This window comes from Artemia sp. Qi Xiang Cuo, chromosome 18 (assembly GCF_049724085.1).
Source record: "Artemia sp. Qi Xiang Cuo chromosome 18, ASM4972408v1, whole genome shotgun sequence".
NCBI classification, from domain to species: domain Eukaryota; kingdom Metazoa; phylum Arthropoda; class Branchiopoda; order Anostraca; family Artemiidae; genus Artemia; species Artemia sp. Qi Xiang Cuo.
Genome location: NC_142811.1, coordinates 48,083,005 through 48,095,756, shown reverse-complemented (window position 1 = coordinate 48,095,756; position 12,752 = coordinate 48,083,005). Strand labels below are relative to the sequence as shown.

Below are 12,752 nucleotides of genomic sequence, written 5' to 3'. Positions count from 1 at the left end.
ATACTTCCCCGTATGCATTCTCCGAATCACTGATATTCGCACTCGTGGCCGGATTCATAAGATGTTAATAAATTTAGCATCATTGAGGGAGGTGAAGGGGAATATATACCCATAAGTAAACTTCGTCATAATTGTTTTTTGTTTAATGGATATATTAAGTCATTTTATTGCGTTTTAATTTAAAATGATAGAGCTAATCCCCAGTGCCTCCTGAAAGCTGATGTACACCCCATAGTAATAAAGTGACTCAAAATAACGTTTACTTTATATCTCAAATACTATTTCTTAAAGTATTCTTAAATGATAAGTTTGACAGGAAAATACGATTAAAAACAACATACGTTTGGAAAACAACTTTTGGATTTTGGAACTCTAAGGTTTAAAAGTTATTTTCCGAATGAATAAACGTACCCAGGCCATGCTCAAGTTTTAAAAAAGAAAAAGTTTATTTTTGATACATAAGTATTTTTCAATGTTTTGCACTGCAAGAAGAACAAATATTGTTCTTTGTGCTTAATTCCTCACCTCAGATAATTTCAGAACACATCATATTTTGAAAATTATTTTGATGTCATTCTAATAGCGTTTGATCTGTCCCCCAATTTTATAGAGATCTTCAGATTTCATTTCCACGTAATGATTTGTTTGTCCCAAACAATAAAGTTACGCTAAGACGCTATGAAAGTTCAATGTTTTTTCCTTCGGCGTGTGGATCCAACTCCCACTAATACCGATTTTTTTTTTATTGAATTTAAATACTTAGCTATTGCTAGAATAAAAGAAACAGAGGAGTTTTGAATACAAATGTTTGTATTAGAGTACAAAGGCAGACCTTCAAAAATACAAAGAACTATACAACACTTTGTTCCTCGCTTTAAAGAAAACAACCCTTTTTAATGCCATACAACATATATAAAGCAATACTTGTAAAGAAAACTTTCTATAATGGTAACTATAACCAGTTTCCTGTACTGGTAACTTCAGGAACACTGTAAAAACGTTTTCAATTTTGTAAAAACACACATATTTTAAATACATTAAAAAACTGGAGTTACTTGTATAGTAGTCAGGAGTCCATGGGTTCCAGTCCCACCAAAGTCAAACGTTAATCACCATCTCCCTTAGTACTACTAACTGGTGACAAACATTATTTGTGGCACACTGAAATATAACTGTTAACACATAGAAGATCGTTAATCGGGATCATTCAGATAGTAAATATATTTAGAGTCAAAACTTACTTTACTTTTAGATCAGCAGGTTTGGCATTTAGCGGGTTTTGAGAGTCTAGTTTGTTATTGCATGACAACAAACTCCTTTGGAATTGATCAAGCTAGCATTTGTAGGGCAATGTCTTCATTACGGCTTTTTGAGGCCAAGTTGCCCGCCCTTTTTTTACTTTTTCTGGCAGTTCTATTCACCATTGATGGGTTTTAAAGCTAAAGAAGCAAATAAATCGTATTTGAACTGATTTTTTTTAAGGCAAATGTCAAATCCAGTGAACGAAGAAATGTTTTAAAAAAAAATGTATATATACATATACATTTACTGTGTATTTGCTGTTTTATTGTGCATTACTGTGTATTTAGTCGCTTTGTATGCATTTTTTGTTTTTTCTTCTATTTATACTCCGCTTTTGTTACTTTAGCAGGTCGAAAGTAAATTATTATTTTTATTATTATTTTTAATATTGTTATTATTTTTTAATATTGTATATTATTATTTTTAATATATATATATATATATATATATATATATATATATATATATATATATATATATATATATATATATATATATATATATATATATATATATATATATATATATATATATATATATATATATATATATATATATATATATATATAATATAATATAATATATAATACAGATTTAAATGTAAACATCTTTAAATCTGTTAAAGCATAAGATTTGTTATATAGTTTGAGAATAAAATATTAAAATGTTAACAGCTCAAATGCGCAATTTAAACTGAAGTGGGAAAAAATATTGCGAATAAAAGTTAAGGTTCAAATAGATACATAAAAAGCAGCAAAAACCGTCAATTGTTATTTGACATTTATAACATTTTTTCCGTACTTCGAATATTTATATCTCACACTCAAATTCTACCAAAAAAACGGTTCAGCAAGGTTCCGCCACATTGGAAAATTCTGTCGAGAACTTAGAGGTGTTATTCAAAAGAAGGATAAAAAAGTTTAAAAAAAGGAGAAATGGATAGAAATACAGTCTAATTCTTCAGCTGAATTAGTTAAATTTTTAGATGTGTGTTGTCAACAGTGGTAGGCATACCCCCAGAGTTATGGTTCTTGGGGTATTTAGACACTGGATGAGCTTTTTTTTTTTACCTCGTCTTTTCTACAACTTGAACAAAAAGAATAATTGAAAATAAATAATGATTTCCAGAATTTCTGTTAGAAGGGCATTTTGGGCGAAGGGGTTGTTACAGCTAAATCAAGACCTACGAATAATTAAAATCAATACATTTATTGACTGGTTCAAACCGATTTCCAACATTTTATTTTGATTCTTAAGATACAAATTATTTGAAAAAAACTACGTTTTCTAAAGAGTTAAAGAGGCTGAGTTACAAGGTCGAACCTTAAAACGTACAGGGATTAGGAGGCACAGTTGGGGGGCTGCCGCCCCCAAACCCCCGCTTTCGCAGCCTGTAAATAAAAAAAAGTTTTTTAAAGTGAAAGTAAGGAGCGACATTAAATCTTAAAACGATTAGAAATTATTCCGTATATGAAAGGGGCTGTGCCCTCCTCAACGCCTCGCTCTTTACGCTAAAGTTTGACTTTATAACAACTCTTTTTTTTAAAAAATAAAAAATTTAGCGTAAAGAGCGAGGCGTTGAGGAGGGCACAGCCCCGTTCATATACGGAATAATTTCTGATCGTTTTAAGATTTAATGTCGCTCCTTACTTTCACTTTAAAAAACTTTTTTTTTTATTTACAGGCTGCGAAAGCGGGGGGTTTTGGGGGCGGCAGCCCCCCCAACTGTGCCTCCTAATCCCTGTACGTTTTAAGGTTCGACCTTGTAACTCAGCCTCTTTAACTCTTTAGAAAACGTAGTTTTTTTCAAATAATTTCTGCACGTTTTTGTACAGTTTATTACTTGTTATTGCTTGACTAACTGTTAGATGATTGTGTATTATTCTTTTCTCTCTCTACAGGGTGTTTTAAGAGTCGACCTTGTAACTCAGCCTCTTTAACTCTTTAGAAAACTTAATTTTTTTCAAACAATTAAAAAAAGAAACTGAGTTTCTTTTTTAAAATTTAAATTCAGTAAATAAAAAATTTTATCTAACTGTGAATCAAACCCAGGTTTACCGCCTGACAGCCAGGAGTTTCAACCGCTGCACTAAAGAGACATAATTGTAACTGTTTTTTAGTAAGGGGAATCTTTTTGATGCAAGCAAAACTTGATATTTGGTTTTTGGAAAACAGGGAAGGAGTGATCAGATTGAGCTGAAATTTCGAGGATAAGCTCCCAGGCCCCAGGAAAGCTTATCCTCTAAATTTTCAGCCCGATCAAACAACGTTAAAGGGGAGTTGTGGTGGGAAAAATTAACATGGGCTATTATAGGAAAACGAGGTTTTTCGTAAATGTAAATTCGGGGGATAATTTTTCGGTCTGAAAATACCAAAAGGCCCTAAGAGATCGAATTCTACTTCGAATGAGTCCTCATTCACCCGGATCCGTTGCCAACTGTGGCCTGTAGGCGTGGCTAAGAAAAAAAAAGAAATGAATTTTAAGTGGCTATATTTGGTTTTTTGAAAACAGGGAAGGAGTGATCGGATTGAGCTGAAATTTCGAGGATAAGCTCCCGGGCCCTAGGAAAGCTAAACCTCTAAATTTCAGCCCAATCGGACAACGTTAAAGGGGGGCTGTGGTGGGAGGGTCGAAACTTCCGGCCCAGTTTACCCCATGAAGATAAAGTCGGAGGAGGATGAAATTTTGCAAGTTTCTTAGTTTGAGCTTGGGCTACAAAATGCGATCACCGCCGTCTCTCTGCGGCCTCTAGGACCTGAAATCGCTTAACATTGTGGTGGGTCGCCTCTTTATAGAGGCACAAGTGTGCCTCCTTGAAAAGGTTTCGTCTTCCCCAAATTGTATCCCTTTTTCTTAATAGCCCGAAAAGACAGCCTTTTGCATCAAATTGTTGTTGCCGTATGCATGATACCTAGTAAATTATCCTTTGTGCAAATAACTACTTGTCAGTAGGTGACTACATGTTGTCACCCTCAGCCCAAAATAACAACTAAAACAACCAATATATTACAGTTTTCTAATCAGCAAAGCTTCTTTAAATGTTCCTTTATAGGCACCTTAAATTTAATACAAGTTTCATCGTTTGTTTTTTGCTTTTTTTTTTTGCCAAATTAACTTGACTTTTCAAATTTTTTCCATTCATTTTTCTAAATAACAAACAATTTTTTCTGCAATTTTTTAAAAAGCAAGATATTTTGAATTAGAATAAAACAAAAAATTGAAACCATTTTTAACAAGCTAAACGAGGTAGAATTTCAAAGCACTTTCGAAACAACATTAAAGGAATGTAAGTCAGTGATATGTGGTAAGGTTTTCTTTATTAGTAATTATTTTAGACAGAGAAGGACATCTTTTAATCGCCTATAATAAAACTAAGATTTTGTGACATGAACCTTTTTGAATGACTACAACCAAATTTTAGCTAAAACTTTATGCTAATTCATAGATGCATAGATTGTTTAGGAGGATAACACATCCTTATTATAGTTGTGATCACAATTTTCTTCCTCTAAATGCTGATCAAAATTGTGATCACATTTTCAAAAAATTGTGATCACAAAATTTGTGATCACAATTTTCTTCCTCTAAATGCTGTTAAAATGACACCACTGTTTATTCCACGGTTCAAAGTTGTTTAATATAATATACATCTTGCGTATCATGTTAACTAATAATCAGTTAATTTTTTGTAGTATTTCAAGCATGTGATTTCTTTATTTTAAAGAAAAACAGATTTACCATTAAAAAAAGTATTTTTTTCGCCAAGTTTTACAAAATTGAACGCTACAAAATCTTCTTGAAAATTGGCATACATTTATTTTACACCGCTGAGGCCAGAGACTTGAGGCCAGGGACTTTATGTCTTATTTTTAGTTCATATAAAATAACCTACGCCATTACAGCCCCTCTAGAATTTTTGATTAGCTAAACCCATGTACTGTATCAAAAATTATGTATACCTTCGGATATTAAGTTCAGTTCATAGTACGTACCGTCACATCCCTGCAAAAGGGAACAAATGCAACATAAAAAATAACACGAAAGCAAAAAAAAATCTTTAGCATCTTTTTTCATGAGACTGTAATAACCCTCATAAAATCTTTTAGAGTTTTTTATAGCAGGATATGGCACTCATTCCCCCTAGAATCCGTGTTTTCATTTAAGAGTATTGTTCTGCAAAGTTATGATAATGTAATATCAATTAGGCTAAAACAAAATCGCGGTAAGTATATGAATTAACAAAAATAAAATACAAACAAATGCTATACTAAATAAAAGAGGAGCGGGTAGGTAACAGGAGAGGTGGCCTCCTCTCCCTCCCCTAAAGAATATTTAAATTCATACGATTGTTTAGATATAATCCAATATTTTTATACAAAGTCTCTTTTTAGTAAGTTTAGAAAAGCATAATCCTAAACTATACCTGATTTTCACAACAAAATAAATTATACCTGGATTTCTATAAGCTTGTCTATGATAAAATTCAAAACTCCAGCAATTCCTTAATATCATGCCACTAATCTTGGAGTATAGATAACTGCATGGACATTCAATCTAAACAACACATAAGGATTAGCCAGTGACAACAGCACTTCAAGAGATAAATCTGTAATCTTTCAACCATATTTGGCAAAAGATTTGGAGTCAGGGCAACACCTATCACGCCTAAGTCCAGCAGGGCCTTCACAAGCAAAGCCTTACATACACATTACCTATATAAAAATGAAATTTGACAGAATACAGTCAGAAGCAAAGACCTAATATTACTAGACACTAAATAAAGCTATTTCTGGCGACCTTAAATCTTTTCTTCATGGACGGCAAGCATGACGTTTTCAAAAACCATAGATAGATTAAGGCCTGGGCCACTGTATAAATAACAGACAGTAGGATCAAGACTCAGTAATGTTTGGCTACTGTAGTCTTGGTGCGTATAAAAGCTCCCCCCATACACTCGTACGTCCTCATCCATTGGATCGCTGATGGTAGATCAAATGAGAACCCTGGAACACGTATTTTCACAGAAACTTTCTCAAGATGCCATTGAAAGTTGAAACCAATCAGATTTCGAAACCTACTTGTAATTTCTAAAAACATCTAATAATAACATTGCACTACTAATTACCGATTTTTATATATGTATTGGAATAAATTAATTTGAAATTATATTATTTAAAATTTATTGTTACAAAGGTGAAGCCAAGTTTCGCGTTCAAGAGAAATCTGAGTTGTCTACCCGTGAAAAAATCTAATGTCGCTTATGTTTATACGTTCTCCGGAGCACTTGTATCTCGGTCCGGCTTTGTAGAATGGTTGAGATAGGGAATGACCCTACTGTCTATTATTTATATACAGTGGTCTGGACCTACTGTTCTAATAGTTTTACAACACAAAAGCAACAAAAAATAAAACAAAAATGTACCATACTCCGGTTCACTGGCACCTATTGAGTATTTTTTTAAATAAGTCAAAATAGGTCAAAAGTTTCTGTTAAAAATAGTCCTGGTACTTGTCGCATTGCATTTATAATTGAACTTGCGGCTGTCGACATTTAATAAAATCAATTAAATAAACAAATTTAATTTTAAATCAAAAATCAAAAATAAAATCAAATTATTTAAAAATCAATGCATCTTTAAATAAAATTACTTTAAAAATAATTAGAATAAAACGACTGATACGTCCAATAATACAAGATCTTTGATTAGAAGAAACATCTATGAAACAAAAATAAAATTCAAACTACTTTTCAGATACAAAAATATATAAATTCGATAGAAAAAAATGGCAGGAGGAATAGAAGCAAAAATGTGACAGTCAAATAACGTTCTTTCAATAATATGATTGCAAACTAGTTTCTAAGGCACTATATCCCCAACAAACTCAGAATTATGCTATATCAGACCTATTATTCTTCCCCTTTTCCATGATTAAGGAGTTCCCGGGGAGCTATTTTCCCGAAGATCCCACAAATGCTTATAATGAGAATTCAAAATTTTGAATGATCCAGATTCATCTTCTTCTGTTATATCTGGCTGAATACCAGACAATAGACCACCAACAAGATGTAAGGAGCCGGTAACAAGAACTTGAATCTAAAATCAAAAGAAATTCCAAGTTCATTTAATGTTTAATTAAATCTTCATATTTCAGAATATTTTCAGGGATCTGTGGTAGTCCCCTAATTCTATAATATTAACATGTCGAATGTCAAAAGGATAAAGTTTGTTTTGGAGACACAGCTATCACAACCTTAGTTAAAATAAACACACACACACAGACGCACATACAAAAAAAAAAAAAAAAAAAAAAAAAAAAAAAAAAAAAAAAAATTAATGAGGTTGGTTAGACCAAAAAAAAAACAACACTATAAAAGACTATAAAATAGAAACTGCAAATTTGAAAGAGAAAAAGATTACAAAATAAGTGGTAAAAACAAACAGGGAGAGGAGATTTGCTTGTTTAACATATCGACTATTTACAAGGAAAAGGTATACGGCAGAAGAAGTTTTGTTGAAAAAGAGTGATGGGTTTTAGGCCGAAGGAGGAAAATTGACTAAAGAAAACTGAATTTGTTAGGGGGTTATGATAACTGGTTTGCACCTTTGTAGGGTAGTTTAATTCAAGAATAGTTCACCTGCTTTATATAATTGAGTGTCGATTAATACCAAACAGCCAAAAGTTTGTCTCAAAACTGCGTTTTGGTGCTATTGACACTGTAACAGACTAACTGCTTCTTCAAACAGCGGAGATCAGATTGCTCAATTGGCTTTTGGATGTTCACAAGAGAGTATGTTTTTTTTTGTTTTGTTTTTTTCAAGCAGTGCTGAATTTGGCGAAAAAGGGTAAATAAAGATCATAATTAGGTTTTGTTTTAAGTTATTTTGTCTCCTTTTTTCTTGGGCAACTGTCAACCCTGAGGTGGGATATTTGCTTTATAAAGCCCCCAACTAAGCAAATACGTTCGAATGTTCGTATTCTGTTTTTTTTTTGGTCCAGACTAGGGGGTTTTTAGTTTTCAGAGTGCGTTATGTATCCTTCTCTTGGTTGTGCATACAATTCAACCCACCTATGGATTCTATGGCATATTGCGTGCATCTGTATAGTTTTAATTTGGTATTTAGTTATGGCTTCTGTTTAACTGATTGTTGAAATCTTCAAAAGCGATTAGATGCTTTTGTTTGCTTAACCCTATCTTGGAGGCGTCATTTGGGGGCAATATTGCCTCTAATCCGATGCTCCTCTATGAACTACGAAAATCAAACTGGAACCTTCATGAACATGGGTTCACCGTTTAATTTTATGGAACTTTCGTAGTCTAGTTTCTTAAATGTTGCAAATGGCCTTTCTAGTAAATGCCGTAGCTGAAAAGGCCCAAACAGAAACACCATTAAGAAAATGCGTTTATTGTTATTGCTCTGTTTCAACATAAGCGGATGGTGTTTGAACTTTGTTGGAGATTTTCATGAGGTTTTCCTAAAATTTTCATTTCATGAAAGCTGTAGCTATAGCAATGACTAAAATCAATGAATAATTGCTTATTAAAGATAAATTTAACATGAAAATACACAGGAAGGGGGGGGGATTCTCCTCGTCCTGAAATCTTAAATTCTCTTCAATATCTTGGCGCATTTTGAATTACCGAATAAGATGTATTGTTTATTGTTAAGATCCCCCCCCCCCTGGAAAATTCCTTTGTTCATGTCTGATATGTAAGAATGAGATAATATCTCATAGGAACAACATCTTAAATATTAAATATGTAATTAAGTATTGAAAGAATATGTCATGAAAACAGGTATAGTTTGAGTTATTTAAATTGTTATACGTATTTAACAAATTGTAGGTAAAGACATATTTGCCATCCACTATATTAAGTTGAGGTACTACTTATTTAATTATCATTTTTTGTAGTTTATGTAAGTTTGACCTGATTTTCGGTTCAAGAATAAGGTCGATTGAATCCTTGGTATTTCTGACAGGAGATATAAATAGAATAAACGCCATAAAATTGATATATATTTCCTTCCTTACAAGGTTGCCTAGTAATATTACTGTCAGGTAACTTCACTCTTCCTTTATTAAAGGGTATTTAACTGAAAAATATGCTGAGTACACCCTCAAATTAACTTAATTCTTAATCAGTTCATTTTAGTTGTTTACAGCACTCATATTCAAAGTTCAAAGTAAGAGAAATATTTGCAAAGCATAAAGCTGGATGAAGGGGATCTATTCCTTGCATCATGGAAACATGTAATAAATAAATAAGATTGTTCTCAATTGTCTGATTCGACGATAGAATTAATTTGCAATCACCTGGATTTTATTTAGAATAAATAGCTCAGATAAGCGGTCTCATATTCATCGGTAGTGTGTTAGGTGGTTAGGTGTGACATTCGTAGGTTGTTCCACAGTAATCCTAAAATTAGAGTCATTCTCAAAACATATGAATAGGACTGTGCCACTGTTGTCCGAAACTTTGAGCCATTTTTGACGAGTCAGGATGGGTCCGTGCCATTGTAAATGAAACCTACTCAATGAAAGTTAGTGACATTCAATCTCTACACTGAGATAAATTCGCTTTTCTTTAAGCAAAAAAAAAAAAAAAAAAAAAATTTTTAAATAAGAAAATAAACGCATACTCTTTTGTGAACATCCAAAAGCCAATTGACCAATCTAATCTCCGCTGTTTGAAGAAGCAGTTAGTCTGTTACAGTATCAATATCAAGGCAGTTTTGAGACAAGCTTTTGGCTGGTTGGTATTCATCGACACTCAATAATACAAAGCAGGTGAACTATTCTTGAATTGAACTACCTTAACCCCCTAACAAATTCGGTTTTTCTTAGTCAATTTTACTCCCTTCGATCAATAATCCCTCACTGATTTCTAACAAAAACTTCTTCTTTACCCGTACTCAGTGCCAAAATCGGCCAAAATGAAGGAAAACTCTCACATTTGACTTTAATTCATTTATGGCCAAATCACGCGACAGAACACTTTCGCTACATACAGTTGCGTTTTCGCGCAAAAAACGGATGCTTTTATGTTTCTCGCGCTATTTCTTTCATTTTGTTGCAAATTCATGGATCATGACATTTTGACGACTACGTTGAAATGCTTCCACTGAGCCGATGAAAAACACATCCGTCAAAAAAGTCTTTAGCTCAATTCTATGTTTCTGGTTCCACCGTCTGCATTTTAAAGCCTGAAATGAACCAATTCAGCTGAACGGTTCTACATTTCTTACTATTTCCATTTTTCACGAGCTGTTTTCTATCAGAAAAAAAAAAACGTAATCGTGTGAGCCAAAATGGGCACTTATTTTCTCGACCTTTATACTCTCATAAATTTATACTCTCAGTATCCTTTGTTTAAATTTATATATAGCATTGTAATTCAATATAGTGAAGTTCAAGGTCAAGTATGTTGGCAATTATAGCAGTAATAACAATAAATAATTAAAAAATGTGGCCTGATGAAACTGTTCATTTTATTTCTTTCCTGATGTGCACTTTACGATATCCTTCAGCAAGCTTAGTCTAGGAACGTGGAGGAACTTCACACAAATTTCACATAACAATTTGTGTTATACCAGTCAAATCAAATAACATAAATTAATCGCGAGTTAAAAATTTCTTAAATTAATTTTTCTTTTCTTGTACACCGCTACCTTTCCTTTAAAAAACAAACGAAAATAAACAAATGAAAAATAAAAAATCGATATTGTTTTGTTTCATGTTGTTTTGTTTTGTTTGTCATGTATGTTTTGTTTGTTGTTTTGTTTTGTTTGTCAATGTTGTTTTGTGTTGTTTTGTCATGTTGTTTTGTTTGCTTAAAAACAGTTATTCTTACATTCTCGTTCAAAAGTAAGCAAATTAAAAATGAATAAAAACGTAACCTGTTCAAAATTTCCGTTTCGTTCTTTTTCTGATATCCAGCTTAAAACATCAGAAATATATTCAAACATGAGAGTAGATGATTTTGCAGGTTCAGTGTTTAGAAGTTCCACCCAGGCCACTTTATTTTGTTCTAAGCGGCGTAGTTGGCTTTCTCGAGATACTTGAAAATTGGTTATATCTGAAAATGGGAAAAGATGTTTAGTTAACCCAACATTCTATCCAAAAATAAGCAAACTTGTTTTCAATTAAGCGACACGTGCGAAACTATGCCGATCCTGATCATGTCCTAGCTGAGTGTTTGGCAAGCTGGGTTTGGAATCCTTTGTCCGAGGGACGGGGTCCAATTCCTGATATGATCGGTCATTTGGCTTAGGATGGAGTCAATGGTGTGACTCTGTAAGCTCAGCTAGAGTCGACCCAGCTCTAAATGGGTACCTGGAGAAATCTAGGGAAGGTAAGCAGGAAGGGTGTGCGAAAGCACAGGATGGCTGGCCCCCAGCCCCCTATTGTACTTCCTGGCTGTAGGGCCTCGGAACGGAGATCAGCACCACCAGTTTAGACTTTTAGGGTCTAGTGCCGTATCCTTTACCTTTACATCCTGATCATGGTTTTGTAAGAATTGTTCTTTTCGTTTAGATTCAATACGGACTTTGCTTAGATAAGTAATTCCGGTAATCCACCTTCAAAGGGCGGGGGGGGGTTAAAACCTCATTTCTTACTTGTGAAAATCGATTTACTCGTTTTTAGAAATATTAAATTTCCGCTCTGGTTTATTTGGCAAACAAAAGGGGGACAGGTTTCATATACAGATGCAAAGACAAAGACTACTTAGTTGGGGTTTAGCTTTACTGATGATTATTTGACAGTTATAGAAAATAAGTCTAATATGTTCCTTCCTGATTCTTAATTTTTTATTATTTTAAATCCTAGGAAAGGAGTAAAACCCTCAATTCTGTAATAATATAATATTCTTTCAAGTAGGAACATGTTCGCCTTACCATATTAGTTAGAATGCTTGCTTTTCTTCAATAAAAATGGTATTTTACTACTAGCTAAAACAAGAACAAGAATTGACCAGGAATTGTGAAAATATGAACTATAAATATTGAAGTTTCAATTCTAATAAAACAACTTAAATTAAGAAGAAGTTCTCTTCTTTTCTAATAAACTCTTAGTGTTTCTATATCTGTGTCTTATATATTTTACTACGAAATAAGGATTTTTCAAGATTTTCCTATAAATTTATCTCTCTCACTTACTTAAACTATTTCACTCGAGGCTTAATTAGGGTTTCCTCGGTTCTCATGGAAGAATTTGGATATTGCAATCCTTGCAATGAAGTCTTCCATCATATACCCCTTTAAGTTCTTCTTCAATGTTTCTTGGGTTCTATAGAGATTTTTTCTTCAAATAAATAAACTTACGGCAAGAAATATATCCGTTTACTGAAACTTTTTTTTTTTAGAGTAAAACTTCATAGCCAGCTTTTTTGTGCTTTGACGCAGTTTCAAGCCCCCAAAAGTTTTAATCTGATTTCATAAAATGTTTA

The 12,752-nt window shown here is 33.0% G+C and overlaps 1 protein-coding gene across 1 annotated transcript in view; it reads right to left on the bottom strand.

Moving 5' to 3' along the window:
- Positions 1-6,371: 6,371 nt before the first annotated feature.
- Positions 6,372-12,752, bottom strand: part of LOC148941584 (folylpolyglutamate synthase, mitochondrial-like) — a 50,987-nt gene continuing 44,606 nt past the window's right edge. Inside the window, exons 9-10 of the mRNA XM_089104313.1 lie at positions 11,203-11,381; positions 6,372-7,398 (exon numbers count right to left, since the gene is read on the bottom strand). Coding sequence (XP_088960439.1) covers positions 7,234-7,398; positions 11,203-11,381 — 344 coding nt within the window. The 3' untranslated portion in view covers positions 6,372-7,233. The remainder of the gene's footprint in view (positions 7,399-11,202; positions 11,382-12,752) is intronic.